At 48.1% G+C, this 23,251-nt stretch overlaps 1 protein-coding gene across 1 annotated transcript in view; it reads right to left on the bottom strand.

The window, feature by feature from the left end:
- The window catches only part of ZC3H3 (zinc finger CCCH-type containing 3), an 85,729-nt gene that overhangs the window by 44,674 nt on the left and 17,804 nt on the right, over nucleotides 1-23,251 (bottom strand). The window contains exon 4 of the mRNA XM_080938964.1: nucleotides 8,775-8,925. Within this exon, the coding sequence (XP_080795090.1) occupies nucleotides 8,775-8,925 (151 nt within the window). The remainder of the gene's footprint in view (nucleotides 1-8,774; nucleotides 8,926-23,251) is intronic.

Here is a 23,251-nt window from a genome sequence, read left to right as displayed (position 1 = left end):
TGTATGTGCATGAGACAGGTGACAGAGGGAGCAGGTGGGACACATGAGAACAAGCACAAGAATGAGGTCCCTGAAGTCACAACCTTGTTTCCTCAGCCTCAGTCAATCTATGAGGTTGATGAAGGAAAGGGTGGGGGAGGGAAGAGACATGGTGCTATAAAAAAGTTAAATGTACCCCCATAGCTTAAGAATAACCAAGCTTGAGTAAATGCTTATGGTCACCAGGGGATGCAGTGAGACTCTGCCACACACTGAGAATAGAAATAAAAACCAAACCAAAACCCAATAATATCAGGTATAAGGGGACAGAAAGGATCCTACCCTTTTTGGAAGGAAGATGAGACTATTTCATATAAGCTAAACACGTGTCTTCTCCACATTCCAGAAATCCCCACTCAGGTGTGCACAGCTCCTTGGCAGCCTTCATTTACACCTCTCAAATGAGAATCAGCTCAACGTTCACCCAGAGAGAATTCACATCATGTGGAATAAGCAAGAGAACGTTGCTTGGCAGTGAGTGAAGCACAGAGAGTGCAAAACAGATCCATTGCACTGTGCAGACAAAGTGAGGGGAAGTCATGTGTGTGTCATTCCACAGGAAGAAAAGATGCATGGGAGCTGCACTGGGGTTGGAGGCACTGGAAGAGGCAGGAGACTGACCTGGGCAGGGCACAGGGATGTGTCTCTGTACAGGCAAGCACTGTACATAGAGCATTCAGCAAGACTCACAAGTTCCTACATTTATATTTCCGTATTTCACCACATGCCAAGAACAAAGTGGAACTCTACTTAGTAAGCTTGCTTTTCTTAGTGCTTAACTCCAAGAATGAAACTTGCATTCTAGGCCTAACAAATGAGCATCCAAGCACAAGTAGATACTGAGGAGATCCAAAAGCAATATGGCACGCTGTGCTCATCCAGAACTAAATTTCAACACCAATACTTGGTCACAGGAGGCTTTCTACACACTGCAAAAACTGGTCAAGTGTTGACATACTATAAGGGGCAAAGTTTTGTAAAGAAGTGACTGATTCAGGACCATGGAAGGGAAAGTCCAGGGTGAACCTGGAGTACCTTCAGCCCACTGAAAGTCAGTGTCCCGGGAATGATGAGGCCTGCTGAAAACCTCAACCCAGTCTGGAGTATAAGACTGACCGAGGACCAAAATAAATAATGATAGAAACAGATTACAGCCTATTTAAAGTGTGAGTTCAGGACCACGCGATTATAACAAACAAACATACACGAGCAAGGGATCACTACTTACAGGCAGAGTTCTATCAACCCATCAGAATGAAGAAGAGATTGGAAAAATCACTAATAGGTCCTGATGACTGAGTGGCAACAGCTCAACAGGCAGCATGGGTCTGGCAAGTCTTCACAATCTCCTACCAATGGGTCAGAGTAACATGCACAACACAGGCTAGCCAAGAGCTCTTGGACCACATGTCTCCTCCACTGAGCAAGCCAAGAACACATAAGAACCTCAACAACAAATCTACACCTAATTCCAAAGAGACATTTTAAAAAACCCAGTAAAGGGACATTTCCAATAACACCTGGGCCTTTACCCTCCAAGTACATGACCACTGAGACCAGGATAGGCCTCAGACATCCCTCCTGCCTAGAGACTCATGCGGGACCACAAAGAGCCAGTTCAGAAAGCACAAAGGCAATGCAGTAGTAAATGGGCAAAATGAAAATAATTGGTAGGCTTGGGTAAAGAATATTAAATTCCATATCATTTCTGTGCCTTTTCTCTAAGTATAAAACATATCAAAATAAGTTATTCAAATAAACTAAAAGTAAGACTGTAGTTAGGAAAGAACATGTGAGCCAAGAGGTAACGCCTCTCTCCCTTTTCTGGGCACTACTGACACAGAACAAGGAGGAGGCAGCCTGTGGTCCACTGGGAACAGAGGCAAGGAACAGATTCAGAAAAGCTTCAGCCCTAGACCAGCACCACTTCTAGCCCAGGCCCAGCAGCTGTGGTTTTTAGACCTGCTGACAGCCATCTACAGGCCACCTCACCAGGCCCAGTGGGCAGTGCGTGTCAGCAGGGCCCCGAATAGGAAAGTGGCTACATTAAGCCCATACACAGATATTATATCCACATTGTCACTGTGCAGCAAGAGCTGGGACTGAGCAGCTGGCTTGCCATAGCCAGGCCTTCTTGGCCCCTCCAGGGCCCCATATTAATTCTCTAAAACTCCTCTACTATAGACGCAACTGAGCATCTGCATTGGTACTTCACTGGCCTCCATATGGGCGCCAACCAGCCTGTGCCATTTCCCATATGAAGCCTCTGCTATGTCTTTGACCTTCCATTCATCAACAGGTACCATGGTTCTGAGAGCTATAGCCTAGCTGTTCCTCTCAGCCCAGGAATAATGACCTGTTCGGGCTGGCTTCTGCTGGGCTGAAGCTTCCAGGTAGGTGGGGGCCTTCAGTGATTACTGAGTGAGAGAACGCACAAGCAGTAATAAAAAAGAGCAAGGCAGAAACTACCTGGACTTTAAGTCAGGCTGTCAGTCGCTTCCAATATAGTTCCTAAGCAGAGAGGAGTCACCCAACTGTGGCCTGCCTGCAATACCCACTCTTAAGGAAGCTGAGAAGAAAAGTCGGGAAGACTCTGACCACAACACCCACACAGTCAACAAGTAAAATATGGGTGCCAGTCAAGTAAATAACCCCAACCCACATGATCACCATTCTATTCTACTGACCAGAAAGCTAGTTCCCTGAGAACCACAGTATTGGACACTCCTGCCATCCTGGCCTTGAGTGAATCAGGAAACCTCTAGGCTTAGGGTTACCTGTACTTAGGATCTCCTGACTTGAGGTAACAGTCTTTGCATATATGTAATCCAATGCCTCTCAATCATCCCCAATACTGACACTAAGGTAAGAAAAGGGAATTACAGTTGGGTGCAGAGGTTTCTAGGATAAACGGTAATCCTTCTAACTACTGTACCCACTATCTGCAGCACCACCCTAGAGATCTTCTTTTGTTACCACCTCTCTTCACACCCATGCTGTAGGGACTGAGCACTCATGCAGCAGTATCAGGTACTCTGAGAGCTCTAAGAGTGAGTCTTAGAGCTGTGACTCAAATGGAAGAGACTTGTCTTACTGACAACATGCAAGGACCTGGATGAGGGCCTCACAATCAGACATTCAAGCTCAAAGCTGCAAATGCTGGTGGTCCAAGATCAGCAGCACTGTACTGACATCATTCTCTAGGGCCAAAGCATGGCCTAGGCTGAAAGAACAGTCAGAGGAGACCAGCTCTGCCCTAGGGGGAAGGAGGAGAAGGGCTATCTTGAGTGGTCCTACCTTTTTCTCCATTACACGGTCCACCTACAGAGCCAAGGACAATCTCCAGGGAAAGCTTGCAACAGTGCTGCCTCATTGGCAAGTTGTTCCTCATCTGTGTCAAGAATAATGCCTATTCTGATATCCCATGATATCCAACACTGAGTTGACCCAGGAGCAGACTCTCCAGGTTCAGCCTCTTTCCTCTTAGCACTCTAGATTCTTCTCCAGGCCACAGAAAGGCCCTGCTGCTGTGGCCTGTGCTGCCCTTGCCCTAACTCCTGGAAGCCTTACTTCCAGATAGGTCTTCCCTAAAACCAACCCCAACCTGCCATTTTGGGCAGATTTCAGAGCCTCAGTAGCTACTCACAAAACCGCATGCCTCATTTGTCCATATGCTTCTTGACTGCCATCTCCAAAGGACCTGAGTCCCAACAGGCCCCTAACCTGATATACCATTAGCTCCTTGGCAACTAAGATTATCAGTATGACCCCATACTGAGCTAAACGTGGGCCTTCGTAAACTCCCAGAGAGGTTCAAGACCAGGCAGAGGATGAGGATGAAAGCAATCTGGAGAAGTGAGCACTGGTCTCATAAGGAGTCACTCCAAACACCTTCCTTCTCTCTACTGCACGCCCTGGGAGTGTCGGGAAGCTCCAGTTGTAGCTGATGGTGGCCCATCCCTGCCATGGATGGAATAATGTGCCCTTCTAACTTCCATGCTGCAGCCCTAGCTTGAAGAAATGTCACGTGGAGGTAGGGCTGTTGGGAGCCTATTCAGAGTCCTCAAGAACTAAGGATCAAGGCCCTCGGGATGGGATAAGGGTCCTCTAAGTGAAAAAAACCAAATAAATGTTCATGAGATCTCCTCTTCTCCCTTATATGAAGATATTCCCCCAGGAAGCCAACAGCAAGCCCTTATTAGCCCCCACAATCTGCCTTCACCCTGATCTCAGACTTTGACCTCCAGAAGAGAGAGGCAAATACACACTTCTAAGCCATACACATGGTGACAGTTTGTTGTGGCAGCCCTGGCAGTCACAAGACAGTACCCTGCACAGAGAGCAAGTAGGAGGCAGAACAGGGCGTTTGCTGGTAACCAGGCTAGTGGGTGCAACTGCTCATTAAGGAAACACATGAAGACAGAGCATAGGAACCAGCCGTGCAGTTAGAGATGCCTCCCATTCTTGGCTGAATCCTCTTTAATGAGACGTCACTTTGGAGAAGCGTTTCAGAGCCTTTCAAAATCTTGGCCTAAACCTCATCAAACTGCACAGAGATTACTTAAGATTTACCGCACAGGCACAAAATAAAATAAAATAAGGCAACCCAGCAAGCAGCAGCTCTGTGACAGGACCATTTGTAGTAGGGCTGGAAAAGCCTCTCGATTCATCTGCTTAAGCACAGTGGCTTCTGTTTATTTCGCACTTTCATGTCAAATGAATTTGGTGAAAGAAAAAAAGTGACAGGCAGTTTAGGGATATAAGTCACATCAGCTTCAGTTCAGATTAATGAACTTGCTGAAAGCCACAAGGACACAGGCAAATCCACAAATCTTAGAGAGAGAAAAAAAAAATCCACCGGCCATGCAGATGTGTGCCTCTGTTCTGGGATGGCTTCTCTCTGAGGCCCCATTCAATTTCTGCCCCCACATCTTAGACCCTAGGCCTGAACAGCATCCTTTGTGTGACTTGGGCTGGTTCTGGGCCTGAAACCCCTGGGGACAAGCCCTATGCCAAGACATCAGTGTTCTGCATGGCTTAAGGATGGCTTTAGGAGGCTGACATGGGGCCAAGATAGTGTGCCAGGGCCCTGGACTGAACTAACTGAACAGGAGCTCCATCCTGCTAGCTCCCCTGGGTATGAGCTGAACAGCACATTCAACAGAAAGCCTCAAAACTAAGCCAATAGCCACTGCCAAATACCCAAAGAAAACAGTGTCCAGTACCACAGACACTACCCTCAAAGTCAGAGTCTTGTACCAGAAGGGACCTTCTGTTATAGGCCTCTATGCATTCACCTGGCCAGGACAACAGGTGAGCTTGCCAACCTCAGCATCAATGGACATGGCCATCCTCCATAGACCCTGAATGGGAATACCTCAAAGTTCTAAGGGCTATGCTCAGCAGTCTCCCAGCCTTCTGTTTGGACAGAGACAAGCACCAAACAAACAAAAGAATCTGAGGCCATGAGCTGACTGTCAACATGTCCAACCCAGAGTGTGCCAGCAGCAGAAGGAAGACCCATTTCCCCTCCTGTGACTATTCTGTATAAGTATATGCCTGCCAGTTTCTCATGGCCTTACAGTAAGGTGACCTCATACCATAAAATGTGTTCAGAGATAATAGGTGATGGCAGGTCCCCTACACTGCCACCTTAGGCTCCAAAGAAAGGAAGTATAAAACTTCCCAGAAGGGAAGATGGTCACTCCTGCTCTTTCCCAAAAACGGCATTGCTAACAGCCCATGGTGCCAGATACTTCCTGCCTTCCCAGGATCACAGGGAGGGAAGAGCATAGACAGGAAACCCCAGGATGTAGGGGGAGGCCTCACACAAATAAATCATAGCATTGCCAGTTTGCCCACTCCATCATCCTGGTGACCTAAGGAGGGCAGAGATGTAACCAAGCTACCTGTCAGGTGGCACAGTGCTCAGCCCAGTCACTGAGAAGTCCTGCTTCAGATGGGCCTTTGAAGACCTGCCTGAACCCTGGAGCCTTCTTGCCACTCACTATCCATATCTTCTATACCCACTACCTACTATCCCATTTCTTATACTTCAGAATAAATAATGCCAGTTCAAGGGCAGATTAGAACCTGAGGCTTCAAGTAAGAACTGGCTTACCCAGTCAAGGTCATTTAACAATGATCAGGAATGGCTAAATCTTTAACCACAGTTATCTGCAAAGAATGAGAAGATGCCATCTCATGCCCATGCTTAGCCACCCCACCACATGTGCTTACCAGGCTCCAACTCTGCTCATCAAAACTTCTAAGACTTCTAGGGCTACCTATCTGAGTAGGGAAGATGCCCTCCCTCCCAGGGTAATGGACAGTTATGGGCCCAGTAAATGGCACTGCAGCAGTCCTTAGTCTGCAGTGGCTTGAATCCAGCACCAACCCAATTCCTATTACACAAGGAGACCTGAGAAGCCTTCAGGGTGAGCTGCATGGAAGCAAGCCTGCCAAAAACTCCCTGTGGCCCCTGGCTCTGATAGGGCGCAGGCAGCAGGGAGGCAGGTATCAACTCTACCACCAGCTTTAAAGACAGGCTCTTTCTGCTGCTTCAATAAGCCAAGCCCAAGTGTATGCAGCCGACAATAGCAGGTCGGCAACTGGCTGGCAGCCACTCTGCTGAGCAGGCAGCTACACCAGGGAATGGGTGACCTTGGGTAAGGGAGGCCTAACCTGCTGACCACCACTCTCTTTAGGGTCTCCTGAGAATTATACCCCTAATCTTAGTCCCTTTCCCACCCCTAGGCACAGAAGTCATGACACCCCAAGAGTTTCAAATATCTGGCAGAGGATTAAAAATAACCAGGGTGAGTGGTCAGGAAAAAGTGTTGGGGCCTCTTTACATATCCTCAACAACTGTATCCAAGCTGAACTGGTCCTCTGAGTAAAGGGAAAGCATTGAGGCCTGGAGTTCACAACAGCTAGCCAGCACAGCAAACACATCAATTCATTCCAGACAAGCCCCCATAGCTGTGAGACCTGAGCCATCAAAAGGCAATAATATCCACCCCACCTCCTGCCCACCCATACAGTTGAACCACACCAGGTACCACCTTGGCAGGATCGGAAGTTAGAGAGAAGGGCCCAGTTGACTTGGTGTTCTTTACCTCCTAGACTCCACAAAAGACTGTGTGACATGCCTGCTGACTGTGCACCCCTTGCCTCAACAAACACCTCCCTTTTCCAGGACTCAGCCCACTGGAGCCAAGGCACAAGTTTCTACATAGGAACTCCTTTAGAACCCGCCTAGGAGGCCCTACTGAACTGAAACTTGGAGCCCGCTTGGCTCTTCAAGGTTGGAGAGAAAAGATGGCTGGGTCCCCAAAGAGCATTACCTTGGGCCCCTATCCATGCCCTACAAGAGGAGGGATGCAGGCCTAATACTGGCTGCAGGAGGGGGAGGTTCTCACTAGCTGAGAATCAATAAATCTGAACCTCATTCATGATGATCTGGGGCTCTTATTAAGTAAATTAATTTAAGTTAATTTAGCTCGATCATGACTCCCGATCACAGTGATTTAGTGAGGGGGAAATTGCATTAGGAAAGGCCATGCTCACCAGATAGAGGAACGGAAGAAAATTAGATCCACTTAGCAATGTGAATTAATATGGAAATAGCAGGTGTAAATTTAACCTTATCGAGAGAGTAAAAATTATCTTCATAAATTTGTAGAAATAGCCCCAAGATGCATATAAATCTATTTAAAACAAAAATATTACAAAAAGTGCAGTAAAATTAATTTAAAATATACTTCCAGCTATTGCCTCCAGAAAAGTCAGCAATAGGACCAAACCTGGTGTGGCCAGTGGTAAGGGAAGAGGCTGGTAGGCCTTGGACATACATACAAGCTAAGTAGGTTTACCCACCATAGGCTCTAGAGTCAGGCAGGACTGTCTACACAGCATGATGTGCCTCTGGTGTTGGCCTCAGCCCCAAAATCCTCTGGGTAGCGGCAGGAACAATGGAGGGCTGCAGGTCGTGAACTACACTGTTCTGCAAGTAGGCCTATCCAGAGTCTCCAGTCCCACATTTCCCCAGGGCCACACTCTGTCACTTCTTGCTCCCTACCTACCCACTGGGATGCCACCCCTGTGTCTGAAGGTAGGACACTGCTACCTAAAATAAAAAGAGGGGTGGAGAGCAATGTTCCAAAAGACTCAGCCTTCTCCTGGGACCTGGAGGGAGCCCCAATAATGCCAGATACATTGCTGCTGTCTGACATAGTAGCTATAGAAGGCCCAGTGCACTCTGAGGGAAGACTGTGTGAGATGGCCTAGGTAGGGTAATGAGGAATCTACATCACCATTTTTGACAGTTAACATGTTGGTAGTGTTCAGACAGGGTGCTCAGGGCCTGGCTTCTCACAGCAGGATACCCATGGGCAGCTTATATAAAGAACCCAAATATCTTGGGGGCAGCTGTTTCCATGGTGCCTGAGATCCCACCAATCTCAGTTAGCATGCTGATATTAGCAGTAGACATATGCACACATGTACCTTTGTAAACATGCACTATAAACAAGTTGGCCATTATATGGTATATAAACTGCTAAACAAATGAAAAAAAAAAAATTAAGCCATTTGCTACCCAAGATGTTGCCCCCAAGCAGTTCCTTAAGAGAAGCTGAGATCCTGTAGCCCAAAGGCCTCATCTTCAGTCCTCAATATCCAGACAGTGAGAACAGTACACAGGTTTGCTGAAGCCTACACAAGGTCTTCCCTACCTCGATAATGAGATGCGCCGGGCCCGCCAGGAGGGTAGAGATGAGGGGAAGGATGGAGCACCAAAGGAAGAACTTGGGGTCTTCTTGACAATGCGGTAGCGGGTCTTGATCACCTTATTGGAGGATGGGATCCGCATGTGCACACTGGAAGCTGCAAGGAAAACCCAGGTTTAGCATAGATCGGCAAGTTAGCAGCACCCTAGAGGGCCAAGGCTATCCTCTGAGTTAAAGAAATTTCTATCACACCCTGCCTCTAGCCTCACTCCTCACACACATAGATGCCCCCTTAGCCTAAAACAGAGAAGGTTTTAGGAGGTGGTTTGTGGTAACACTGCATGTCTGCTCCCAGTGAGAGCAGAAGCCCAGCCAGTGAGCCCTGGGCAACAGGGAGGCCTCACAAGTGAAAAGCCCATACCAGGAACCCCCAGACTCCAAACTCCAGGGTTGGTCCCAGAGGACAGAGCAGACAAAGTCCTGCATGGGAGGGGGCTTCCTTTCCACACCTCCCAACAACATGCCCAAACAGATTTATGTACTTAATCACTGTTTTCATAACATTCTGTGGAGTGATATCCACAATAGCTTTTTCTTGCTGAATGTTTCTTGCAATTAGCAGGGATCTGTTTTGCCCGAGTTCCCTTCCACTTGATAGCCAGCAATTTCTCCATAGCTTCAAGGAACACGCCTAATTGCCCGACTTTCATAATGTACAGCTCTAACTGCCCAGATAATTAAAGCTAACACGGCCGCCTCTCATGGCTGCTCCCCTCTGACATGAGGCACAGGGCCCTAAACAGAGCCAAGCCAAACACAGCCAGGTGGTCTGACTCCCTGGTCTGTTCCTAACTCCTCCTGCCCCAGGAACCCTCATAGTCTGTCCCTGCTCAGACTATGAGTGCTCAGGCCATGAGTAGCTCTGAGTGACCCAGCAGCAACTGTGACAGTTCCTGAGAGTAACGTGCTGAAAGTCAGCAGAGCTCCCACATTTCACCCTCCTGAGGCAGCACCTCAGCCACATAGCCTCTGGGAAAGCCAGGAAGAAGAAGAGCTCACATGCCCACTGTGCCCACATAACTGTCTTTCATTTAGATGTGAACAAAAGCCCCACCACCACCACCTCAGACACTGATTGCCCCACTTGCACAAGAATTACAGCTTCAACCAGGGCTTACTGAATGTCTCCAGTCACTTGGTCAAAGCCCTCTGGGTTGTGTTGAGGTTGAGTGGCCCTCAGAGTGACAGTTCAAAAGCTATCTGGTTCCAGAGAACAGAGGAAGATACTAGCCAAAACAATGCCATTGCAGCATCTAGAGACTCATCCCAAACACATCTTCTACCTGCCATCATGTCCTCATCAACAGTTTCTCTTCTCTTTTCCATTAAAGTATCAGTAAGAGTGTATTGTATTTATTTACTTATGTAGGTGACTGCACACGTGCACATGTGCCACATCACCCATACAGTGGTCAGAAAACAACTGGTGGTAGTCTCCTTATACTATGTGGACCCAGGGATCAAATTCAGCTCCACAAATTTGGCAGCACTTTACCCACTGATGCATCTCACCAGCCTTCTTTCTGACTTTCTCTTTTTCTCTTCCCCTTCTGATTCTCTCTGTTCCCAAGGGGAAAACAGGAATTCAGGAACCAAGGCATTAGAGTGGGAAGATGATTCAGCAGTTAACAGCGTATACTACTCTTTTAGAGGACCTATGTTTGGTCTCCAGCACCTACTTCAGGCAACTCACAACAACCTAGGATACCAGCTCCAGAGAATCTGATGCCCTTTCCTGTCCTCCATCCAGACACAGATAATCACATACAGACACATACACAATATACATATCCAGACATAGACAATCACACACCCACACAATGTACGTACCCATACACAATCACACACACACACACACACACACACACACACACACACAATGTATATACCCAGAGACAATCACATACAGACACACTCACACACACACACACACACACACACACACACACACACACACACACACAAAATGTACATTCCCAAACAGAGACAGACAAACACACAGATACACACAAACATACTACAACACTTTAATCCCAGATCTCTGAGTTCAAGGCCACCCTGGTCTAATATTGAGTTCTAGATTAGTCAGAACTATATATATGAGGCCATCTCTAAAAAACCTAAATAAATAAAACATCCAAGAGAAGTTGCATTACCTGGAATTCTATGATCCTCTCTGAGTTACCAAAGTGAATCTGCAACTCTGAACACTGTCCTGTAACTCAACATGTTTTAAGACGCAGGGGAGGGCCTGGTGTATAATGGGTATCAATAAAAATTGTTTGTTGAATTGAATTTTCAAGGTCTTAGAAGCAAGGAGAGGCCAACAATTAATCAATACAAGCTTGTTTCAACTAAGAGCTCAAGAATACAGGCATCCTCACTGTCAATAACCCCAACATGACTTCACTGCCTGCAAGCCCAGCCCAAGGCTCCCTGCTTCTTCCTGAGATGAGAATGTGGCCTACTGGATCATTCCTTCCTTACATGGGACAGTTGGGCTACCTGATGTCAGTATTCCCAGTAGACAGGGGTAAGTCAACAAGAGCCATGGTCAGATTCAACGTGTTTGCTCCCCATGCTAAGGTTCTCCATACAAACACACTACAGGGCTCCCAATTAGTAGCTAGCAACTTCTGTTCAAATCCTGCTCCCGAGTCTGCATAGCTACTGCGATACAAATTCTAAAACACTACTACAGCGTAGAGCCCCAATGCTTAGTTCTATAGCCCAGTGTATTCCACAGCAGCAGCCTGGGTTGGGCTGTTCCAGAGCCCAATATTCCCTCTGACAGCCTAGCTCTGCTCCTATAATATTCCCTTGACAGCCTAGTTCTGCTCGTATTCCCTAGCCATCTTTTTGGAAAAAATAAAATAAGTCTCTTATCCAGTTTCCTCTAGGAAGCTTTACACCCCACTGCCCATATAACTGAATTCTAGAATGGATTTCCAGCTCAGAGCAGTCAGCACTTGAGTGGCAGTAGCTTCTGCTGTTCTCTTCCCTCCTGCTACCAAACCTAGGGTCAAATTTCTTCACTAACTTCCTGCATTTCACTTAGTAGTGCCCAACTATCACACCAAGAAAATACAAGGGAACATCGCTGACTCACTGACCTTGGATCACTGTAAAGCAAGGTGGGATATTTTCTCACAACCTACACCTACCATGGTCCCAAGGGACAGCCCTCCCAGGACAGTGAAATTATTTGAGGGGTTCACAAAGAGGATTATGAAACCCATGTCACCCAATAGTTAGTTGGGTGGCATCCCCCTAGTCTGGCCCCAAACTACTCACAGTCCCTGGCCTTTTCCAGATGAACAGCTTAGATATATTCATAACAATGACCCTGGGGACATAGGGTAAATTGTCAGATGAGCTATAGGAAGAAGAAACCTCAGATGCCAAAGCAGCAGGAGAAAGTTTCTAAGACTATGCTTAGCACACAGGGACCAGACAGGCTTCAAAGAGGATAGGCCTCCCTCCCTGGTGGACAAGGGATAAAGACTTAGAGCTACTGGGCAGCCAGACTGACTGTCAGGAACAGCCTCAGCCTTCCTCCCAGAGGACACAGGTGGGGGCAGCCCACGCCTCCTTGCTGGCTGAAGGGTTTTGTGTAGATAATCATGTTATTTAGATAGGATGTTGGTTTAATTCCCTTCATTACAGACTCCCAGGGCTGTAATTTTTTTTCTCCGCATGATGTATCCCCTGTGGCACGCTTCACTCAAATCAAGCCCCTTGCGCCTTTATTGCCTACGCTGCCCTAGCTGTGTTATCAGGCCCACACATGCAGCCCTCTCCGCCCGCCGTCCAGAGGTCACTTCTAATGACTAATCGAACTCATTAGCTTTCCTAATTAAAAACTTTACTACCGCAATGGAAGACAAACTACAAAAAAACTGCTGGCATCATATTTGAATGGGATATGAGCCCCATCTATCAGCAGGGCTCCAGCTCCTGTCCAAGACTGAACCTCTGGCTGTGAGGTTCAACACCCTCACTCCCAGGCTGGGGGCTGGTCAGGGCAGCTCAAGGGTACCCTCAAGAGCTTAGTTTGTACCCTCATTCAGAGACATACTGTCAGGAGGGAAGAAGTGAGACCACTCAGCCCAGGAAGTTTGGACAGTCCCTAAGTGGATGACCAGAGGGCCTAGGAGTCCAGTAGCACTGCCCTCATTCTAGGCAGCTCCACCACAGATGGCAGAATCCTCTGATGGATGTCATAAGGCAGGAGTTGAGAAGTAGTTCAGACTTTTATGGAACTTCAAAGGGAAATGACTAGGAAGAAAATAAGTTGCTAATTTCACAACCAGCTAATACATAGATCATATAAGTAGCAGCATTTTGTGCAAAGAAATGCCTAAGGCAACCCAGGGAAAAGCTGCTTCCCCACCTCTTGCTCTAGCAACCTGAAGAGTCAAGGTGAGTATTCTCACCACAAACCCCACACAAACTCCTTTCAGGAAAAGGGAGGACACTTAAGTGGAACCTTGTCCTCAGAAAAGCAGAGAGCAAAAGATTACTGAGCATGTTCAAGAGTAGTATCCTCCAACCCCTTAGCTGAGGCCCCCAAAAGAGGCAGGTAAAACTTCAGCAGCTTCTGTGGAGGTGGCTAACACAGGACAGTAGGCATCATCAGCAGAGCAGAAAAACTCCTCCCACTCCAGTCAGGTGATGGGGTCAGCTAAGGAGGAGGCCAGAGATTGGTCCTAAACACAGAATGTGCCAGAGTCAGCAGTGAGGCAGACAGGCCAGTGGAATAGAAGGAGGGCCTACAAAGAAGTATATGACCTTGTTGACAGAACTCTGAAATTTCTCCAAGTTCTTGGCAGCAGAGACCCTTGGGAACAGGCAGGCAGGGGGCAGATCCAATGGAAGATAGCAACACTCCAGGATGAGTGAGGAGAAGGCAGAGACACAAGGTTTCCTGGGGTTGGCTTCTCATTCCTGCCCAGGTTAAGGACCCTTCATGGTAGAGGACAGGGACCAGGCCACAGGGATGCCTACAGGACTGAGAGTATCTGCCTAGTTAGGCTCTCTGCCCCTAATTCTGTATGATTCAACTTTCTTCCTATATTGCCTAATCTGCTTTTTATCAACTGCTACACTGACACTTCTTCAATATCTTCAAACTGCCTATACTCTTCACTGGCTGATGACAACTCTAAGAAGTCATCATGGATTAGCCCTTCCAGAAGCCACATTGATTTCTACTCTGCTCCATAAACCGTGCTCCCTTCCCATTCAGCTCACAGGCTACATGTACTGTCTGTCCATCAACAGCATCTTCTTCCATGGTCTCCACCTCAGGATCAGCATGGGCATTCCCTAACCAGCTCCCAGTGGCACTAGCTAAATTTATACATCTAACTCTCTTTTGTCAGTGACAGTTGTCTTATTGTAGTTTCTGATGAGGTATAAGCTCGAGGCTAGCTCAGGATCTGTCCTGGTGCACCTGGCCTGAGAGAACAAACAAGAGCATGAGGCAGAGGGGAGCAGTCAGCAGGAACCAGTCTGACCCCTTCTCTAGCATAGACAGTGAGCTACAAGAGCCTTCAGGAACATGTTGACAAAGATGGGGCTATACCTATCACCTTGGCCTGGAAAGTGGTCCCTAATAATGTGACCCAAGACTAGCACAGGCCTTCATGCCCATCCATCTTCCTGTAAGTCCTTTTCTTCTCCCGTATGCATTGTTCTTGCCATCCTATAGTTCAAGAGCTGTACCTGAGTCCCCACAACTACTGAAGGGCTCCAACTAAGGCAGAGGCACTCTCCCATGAGAGCAGACTTCTCACAATTAATTGTCTAATTAGTTGTGTTACAATAGATGGTATCCCGGTGCCTCGTGTACACACAGCAGGCAAAACAGACATTACAGAGCAACTTTTGAACCTGGTTCTGAAGGAGCAGGAATAGCCATTGATTAAAGTCACAGTCCAGGACTAAAAAAAGGGCCAGGGCTTCAAGAAGCAGGGACAGTCCTGGACAGTGGTACCCTAATTCCTGGTTAAAAGAGAGAAAAGAGACAGAGAGGCAGAAAGAGACATACAGAAAGACAGAGATAAACTAGAGATTGCCAAAAACAAGAGCATACTGGCTGGGTACTCAGCAATATCTGACAAGTCAGGACCCTTTCTTAAGCCTGAAGTCCAGCTCATGTGAGTGTCCTGTCCCTCCTGCTGTGGGCTAGGAAATGGCTAAAGGGCAAAGTCCAGCAGTGGAGGGGGCAGAAATGGATCTCTTGCCTGTCTGGGATGAGCAAGATCCAGAGAGCAGTGGTAGTGAGAAGTCATCTGAGCAGACTCTCAGCAGCTGAGACAGCATGGTGGGAAAGGGACATCGTCTTATCCCATCCAATTCTCTTCTGCTGCAGTCAGCAGGTCCCCTGGGGGACAACAGTCCTCTCTAACAACTCCTACAGAAAGGCTACATGTTACACATAGACAGGCATAAGAGGCCAGCACTCAGGTCCGACTCTGTAGAGCCAGTATAGTGCACCCTGCCAGCACAGGGCCCTGTCAGACAGCCTCTCCTCCAACAACTGCTGAATTGCACTCTTGGGAAAATGACCACAAAATTCTAAACAGAACATGCAGCACACATTTCTGAAAGGCCTCTGCTCCTACATTTAAAACCGTGACATATATCTGAGCTGTCTGCAAACCCCAGGAGCCTGCACAGTGCCCACTAGTGCAGCTGGAGGGAGCAGAGACAGTGTCAGCAGGACTTTCTCTCTCATGGAAAGCAGGGCAGGCAAGAGCTGCTCTGGAGTGAGAAGGCTCTTCCTGGCTTAAATAGGCATACCCTACCCTGTAAGACCTGGGGTTGGGACCTGAGATATAGAACACTGTAGTCCACACTGTAGCCAGGTGGCATAGTCAGTGACCAGAGCTTGGGGACATAGCAAGACTCAACCAAAGTGAGGACTGGAAAACCAGCCACTTCCTGACCAAAGAAAATCACCTCAGCTCATCATTCTTGGGAAATCCGAAACCAGGACCATATATGTGTGCAAGTTTTAGTCCCTGAGGTAGCTGAAGGTCAAACAAGGTAGGCTTTGGCACTCCTGTGTCATAATAGAGAGAAAGGATCCACAAGAGACTCCTTGGGGATCCCTAAGCCATCTAAATCCATCCCCATAAGACTTGGGACCTTCTCTGGCTCAAGACCATTTCTCTCCTGTTTCTGTCATAACAATACATGCTTAGAACCAAAGCCCAGGATCAATCACCCCTATCTCAGGCTCTGCCTCAGCTCCTCATCTCTCAGTGCCAAATTCTGGATGTACCATATAGATGTATCAGCACAGACATGCAACACACACACACACACACACACACACACACAAATTTTCTTTTTTCACACCTCAGTACTATGATACCTATAGCTCCTGTACAAGGCAAAACTAAAGCTCCAGTTTTCATCCTACCAGCTTCTTCAGTTTCTGTGCCACCAAGTTACTGTTCTAGAGATGGGACATCCTGCTCTGAGGCTACAAAGGAAAGAACAGCTCCTACAGAGCCTAGCTCTGAAGCCCTGAGCTCATGCTTAGGAGTATGCCTGGGCAGGAATATCTGAGCACGGCATCAATAGCCAGGTTCCTACTGACACCAGGGAAAGTCAAAAACTGAGCACAGTCTCCCAGGCCAGAAGCACAGAGGCTCCTTTGTATGTCTTTCTCCAATCTTTCTGATCCCTGACCATCTCTACCATCACCTCTCCTCTATGTAAGAAAGGAGGGGTTGAGAGAAAGGAGGTAAGATGGGGAGGGGGGACAAGGAGAAGGAGGGAGAGGAAGCTACTTTCAGGATGTAAAGTAAATTTAAAAAAAAAAAAAAAGTGCAGCCAGGCTTGGCTGTCTCAGTGTGTGCCTTCTGCTTCTAGAGAGATGAGGCATGTTACTAGGTCCCACTCACTCCACCCAGCAATAATTCCTCCACTGGACCATGGGTGCATACAGCTGGCATGGCTTCCTCTCCTTCTGCCTCCTAGTTTTCAGTTCACACCTCTATATATCCAGACAACATAAGGACCAGCCCTTGGTAGAGTCCCAAGAGTGTCCATTGGATCCTGACCCTACCTAGCTAAGAAGTTCTGTTTTTCATTTCCAGACACCAAGGATGGAATATGTGCTATCTCCAGCCCTCAGTCATGGCAGCCGGGCAGTCAACAGCAAGGCCCCTCAGAGTGCAAGAGATAATCAGTGCTGACGAGTGCTGCATCCCAGTCTGCTCGTGCATGACACCTGCCTCCCTGCTGGTGGCACTTGCAGGCTATGGGAACAAATGGCTGTAAGAAGAAGCAAAATCAAAGCAGAAAAAGCTAAAGGTCTGACCCTGTCCCCTGTCTGCCTAGGTGCCCTAGACCCTCAACCATTTAGGAAGGCAACAGCCAGATGATCAGACATCCTGCCATTAGAAGGAAAAAGTTATCTGTCTCTCACACTCTAACATAAAACAATGCAAATCATATGGCAGAACTGAAGGTCATGGCAGCCCCTCAATATACTGATGAGAAGACAGCAAGACTTACAGGAACTGAGAGCAGCCTGCCCATACTACCTAGCACAGGGTCTAGCTCAGGCCATGTGGGCACCAGGTCACACAGCCTTTATGGGAGTCTCTAAAAGACACATGGGCTTAACTCCTACTCTCACCAGCCTGGCAGTCAGTACAGAGGCACTGCATCCTCATCATGGCAACTGCTAGAATCATGACTGCCCGCTTGAACTTGGCCTTCTCTACCTGTCCACAGCTCTTCCTATGCCCATGTCTTCACCTTTGCACAGACTACAGAAGCTGCCTGTCTGCACATAGGTATAACGCCAACCTGAATGAGCCCCAGAGACCACTCATACTTAGTGCTCCAACACCTGACCCAGCCCGGGTCTTTAGCGCAAGAACTCTACCCACCTGCTCTCACCCGTAAGGACACAGCCCAAATTACAGCTGCATTATTGCAACAAAATTTCTGCCCTCCCACCACCCTCCTTTGAGGAAGAATCATTCATGTGCTTCCAGAGCCTGTCCGTCTGTTTTTCTAAATAAGGCAGGATGGCAGCTAAGGCAGGGAGCGACTGGTGAACCCTCCCCACCGCCACACTGGCGCGGCAGGAGCTGCCAGGGACCGTGCTCTAACAAGCTTCAGATGTGGGATGACTGAAATCACAAAGTATGAATTTTTATGAGTCTAATAAATCACTCTACTTTTCCTGTGCTTGATAGTTCTCAGCAAATCAAAAGGGAAAAGACATGCCACAAGCAGCCAGGTCCTTGGGTCTGCAGGTGGGCACAGGCAGCATTAATGGGGCATCTCAAGCCCTTCCTTAGCTCTGTACTCTAAGGACAAGGCCAGTATGTCTAGAAAACCCCTTTGGAACAGCAGCAAAGCAAGAGGCAGGTGGAAGTTCATTAGCTTTAGAAAGGCCCTGCCATAATCCCCAAATGGTAGAAAAACATACCTCAAGTTCTTTTCAGCAGGTAGGACTTATAGTCATATAGGCAGCTACAGAAACAGGTCTTCTAGTTCCTAGCTTCACAAAGGACAGTGACACATGTGTACACACACAAACACATATGTTCACCTAACACAGAAATAGCAGGAAAAGCCAGTCCTATGAGGAAGAGTCTCTTGGCTGTCATATCCCAGGCCCAGCTCAGGTTCCTTAAGACCCAGGAACTTCAGCCATTCTTTCTCAAGTGTACATGGTCAAGAGACTGTCCACATCTCCTAACCCACAGCTGGCTTGTCGTTAGCCTTCACTGCAGCGCCATGGAAACAAGGAATCTATCTTTGACAAACATTTACAGATTATCAAATCACAACAGCAGCCCCAGACAGAGCCATAAGTCACCCTAAGCAGCCATTCGCACTGCAGTCTGAGGACTTCGGGCAGCTCGGTGATGACAAATAACTGCTGTCAGCCACCCCGTCCCCTGTGCAAGATCCGTGTTCTCTGTTGTTCCACACTACCTGGTGTTTAATGACAACACTGTCAGCCCAACACTCAGCCACCAAAGCCGCTGCCGCCTCAGACTGTCAGAGCCCTATTAGAGGGAAGATTGAGACCCTACTCTTCCTAAAGTCACTCAAGCAACACAAGCTGCTAGTTCCTGTAATTATTGTGCGGTAGCCATCGATCGTGCACGACACCTGACCCGCCTGTATGAAATGGGAGTAGTTTGCTATGTGACAGTCGCTATAGATTATAGGGGTAGATCTCCCCTCCCCTTCTAACCATCACTCTACCCGACCTTAAAGGCTATTGAGAGAAGAAGAAAAGATAGTGCCACCAACATCAGAGAGCTGCCACCAACAGAGTGGAGATGGGCCTGCACAGCACTTCAGGGGGCCACTCAGGTAGCCCTGAACTGGCTTGCAGCTGCACCCAGTCAACTTCAGATCCTGGGCAGCTAGAAGGTAGCTCGTTCCACTTCAATATTCTGTAGGGACTTAGGCATATGGACAGCATATGGGAAAGGAACTTCCTTGGTACTGTGAGTCCTGGCTAGATAATGGATCATGATGGCTTCACCTTGTTGATCTGCTGTGACACTAGCTCCAAGTATGCAGAGGCACAGTGCTCCTTCTGTTGCTATAGGACCACCTATAACCCCCCAAACTATTATGTAGCATACACCAAAGGTGGAAACCTGCTCCTAAACCTGATGCTCCAATCCCTGAAGATAGGTTTAGCACCAGCTCACCCAAGTGGGTTCATCCTTAATCCATTATCGCTGTGACCTAGGGACCCTGTGACCCTCTTCCTTGAAATGCTTATGTCCCCAAGTCCTCTAGAGACCATGCCCTCACATGGAAGCTCGTCAAACTCACAGACATGAATGGGCAGAAGCACAGTATCAGAGGACAGGGCCAGCGTGTGTCAACACTGCCCCTCCAAGCTCTGAGTAAGGCACAGGCAGAATGCCCAGGCCCTCCTCACTCAATTTCAGGGGACAGGCCATAGTGACCTTTTAATTCAGATTCAGGTCCCCTCAATTTCTGTTGGTCATAGCTAGCTAAATTCCCAGAACTCCAGACCTGCTATGTAAGGCAAAGTAACAGGACAGGGCAAAGGACAGGCTGCATCTGAGGCCCGCAGAACCTGAGCTGCTAAAGTCACTAAATGTTTTCATTGGAAATCTCAGGAATCAGTCTCAGCTTACCCTAAAAAGTCATAGATTGAGCCATCATAGGGCTAATTCCTTCCTGCCCATAGCAGTGAGCTGCATGTAGCCTTCCTACCAGTGGAACCTGGCTAGACTCAGAAGTCAAGAGGAGGGATCACAAAGCTGAGTGGCTGCCAAATGGCCTGAGGGCCTAACTCCATCTTGTAAACTTCCCCTGAGAACACAAACATCCTGCTCACCACTGCTTGGCCTTTTCTTGACATCCCTCCTCTTCTTACTACCTGAGTTAGAGCCAAGAAAAGATGCTCTGAAAAGAAGCCTCAAAACCACACTCTAAAAACAGGCACAAGTGAGAGGAAGCTGTATTCCTCTTGTTAACTGGGTTATCAGGCCCTCCTGGGCCACCCTGGCCTTCTACTACAGAGCAGAGAGCCAGCTGCAGAAGGAAACCCTTTGAGCTAGATACGAAGTATGCTAAGCCTTCGGAAATATGTCTCTGAGTCTGTACTGTGAACTACACACTCTTGGAAAAGATCGAATTGATATCACAGCTTCAGAAAACATGTTCACCTGTGCCTCTGCACATCACACTTGTGGATGTGTGTGTGTGTGTGTGTGTGTGTGTGTGTGTGTGTGCACGAGCACGAGCACACACACTGCCTACAGAGTTGTCAGTACAGATAAGGGCCTTGAGAAATGAGCAAAAACCTCCCCAACCCCTAGCCCAGTGTAGATCCCAACAGGCAGCAGGGCTCCCTCCCTGGCCTCAAATGAATCCCACTGGTAGGATAGGCACCATCACCCTCAAACTGTGAAAAATACATCCTTTTCCTCTAGAGTTTCCCAGCCAGTAGCAATGACACAATCTGTTCAACAACTCCTGGTAACACCCCACCCCCGGCCTGGAATAAAGATCCTAAGGCCAGGAAGCAGCAAATGTTACGTGAAGCTAGGCAAAGGGTGTCCTGGAGAGGAAGAGTCCTCACCACAACACAGCAAGCAAACACTTAAGACCACAGGATCCTCCAACGAGGTAGGAACAAGGAGGGAAGGAAGAAACAGAAGAACTGTGATGTGGTCTGGAGAAGGGCTGAGGGGTACAAAGCCCACCAAGTGGTAGTCAACTAAAATTAGACAGACAGCTGCAGTGACAGACGGCTGAGTGGATCTTCAAACAGTACTGACCTCCCCGCTCCAGGTACAGTCCTCTAATTCACTTACAGTGCCCAAGAACTGAGGATGCCAGGGTGATGCCTCCTCTGCATTAATGGCAGCACAGGGAAGCTTCACACAGTAGCAGTAATCCTGAGTCATCCCAAACAACATCAACAACCCAAACCTGCTCCTGTGACCCACCATGAGAACTAAAGAAGGAGCCTAGGATCTGAAGCCTAGATATAAGGGCAAAACAACTCCTGCTGCTCCTGCTGTCTAGACAGCACAGTCAGAAGCCAGGTGGGCTTCTCCAAGACCCAAGGCGGGAGCTTGCAGGAGACAGTCAGATGTTAAATAGGCCTCTGGAGTTGGGACAGGTAGGGTCCTGAAAAGAATGAAAGGGATGAGTGGGATGAGTGCTCTAGAACTCTACCTGCCAGGATGGCAAGCCCAGCATGGGCTCTTCAGCTCACAGCACTACTCTGAGTGGAGAGAGGGGCAAACAGATGGTCTGAGCCTGGAAAACAAGTCTTAGGAGACGATTTCCAAAACACTAGTCTAATTTCAACCTTCTAAACATATGCTGACAACTGTGCACAGGACTAGACTTGTGGTGTGGCCATAGCTCAGAAGGGCTTGGTGTCCTCCTGTGAGCTACTCAGAATTCCAGGGCATCCTGAGAGACACACATGAGGATTCTGCTGCCAGCTGCTAGTCTGCCCTACCCTTTCCCAAACCTTCCTCTCAGGTGACTAGGGTTCCAGAAAGTGGCCAATGTCACCACCCAAGACTTACCCTCTGTAAGTAACACCAACCCATCACAGGAGCTAGAACTTCTGCCCAGGTTTCCACAGATGTGTGCCTTGCCACTTACACACTCTGCTACTGACAGAGAGGGCAATGAGGAGAAAGGTCACCAGATCCCAGCCCAGCCCATGAAGCTCTGAATACACTGTAAAGAGCAAAACCACAGCTTTAGGACTAATTTAGAAGAGAAGCGCCCAAAGAATGACAAGAGAGAAGCTGGAGGCCTAACCACAGCACCTTCTGCAGCCTGCCAAACCTTCACAGCCCTGGCTATAAAAGCCTGAGCTCTAGATAATTATCCAGGAAAGTCATCCAGAACAGCAGCATCTCCTCCCTCTCCCTCCTTCTCAACTCCTTCTCAATATCTCTCTCTCTCTCTCTCTCTCTTTCTCTCTCTCTCTCTCACGCGCGCACACACACACACACACACACACACTTTAACAAGCTGAGAAAGGTATGTACCAAGGACACAGATCTTTGGGCACTACTCTTTATCCTATGAATATGTAGCACTGGGTTCCCTAAGCATGTCCCAGCAGGGTGGCTGACATGGAGCAGGGAGGCTCTGAAATCTACTCCTCCCAGGGCAGCTTTGGCAAGTAAAGGGGCAAAAATCCCAAAACCTGTCATCCACTGAGCTTCCTGATACTTGGCTATCACAGTCTCAAGAGCTACCTGGCGCTATCCTCATGTGACCTACTCAGAATTCCAAGTAATCTGCAAAACACACATGAGGATTCTGCTACCAGCTGCTAGATGGTTCAACTCTTTCCCAAACCTTTCTTCTCAGGTGGTTAGGGCTCAAAAAATTGTCAAGGTCACAACCCAGGATTTATCCTCTGTAGGTAATACAAACCCACAGCAGGACAAACAGCAGCCTGCCTCTGGGCTACTTTTTTAAACTTGTGTGTCCTAATCAGATACCACACTCACAAGTTAGAAAGAACACAGGGAAGATTCTAGTATGGCCCTATGTTGAACTACACTAGTCAAATCTACCTGGCTGATATACCCAACTGAGATAGGAGGCTCAGAGCCAGCTGTGCCCCTAAGCCTACTCCACCACCTCATACCAGAAGAAAGCCTGACAGCCTGTGACTGGTTATATGACAGGTGCCCAAGGTAGCCTGTGCATTAGCCCCAGGAGAAAAAACTACACACACACACACACACACACTCCCAGTATGTGCATCCAGCCAACATCTCCAACTAGGCATCACCTTCAGAACAAAGGGGAGAAGCTTCATTCCCTTGCTTGGGGCTAGATGGCTCTGGGACTCAGTACTGTGGGAGATAATGGAGAAGACAGTGGTTGGCTTCTAGTCAGAA

The sequence above is a fragment of the Micromys minutus genome (assembly GCF_963924665.1).
Source record: "Micromys minutus genome assembly, chromosome: 27".
Taxonomy (NCBI): Eukaryota; Metazoa; Chordata; class Mammalia; order Rodentia; family Muridae; genus Micromys; species Micromys minutus.
This window is presented reverse-complemented; position numbering and strand designations above follow the sequence as displayed.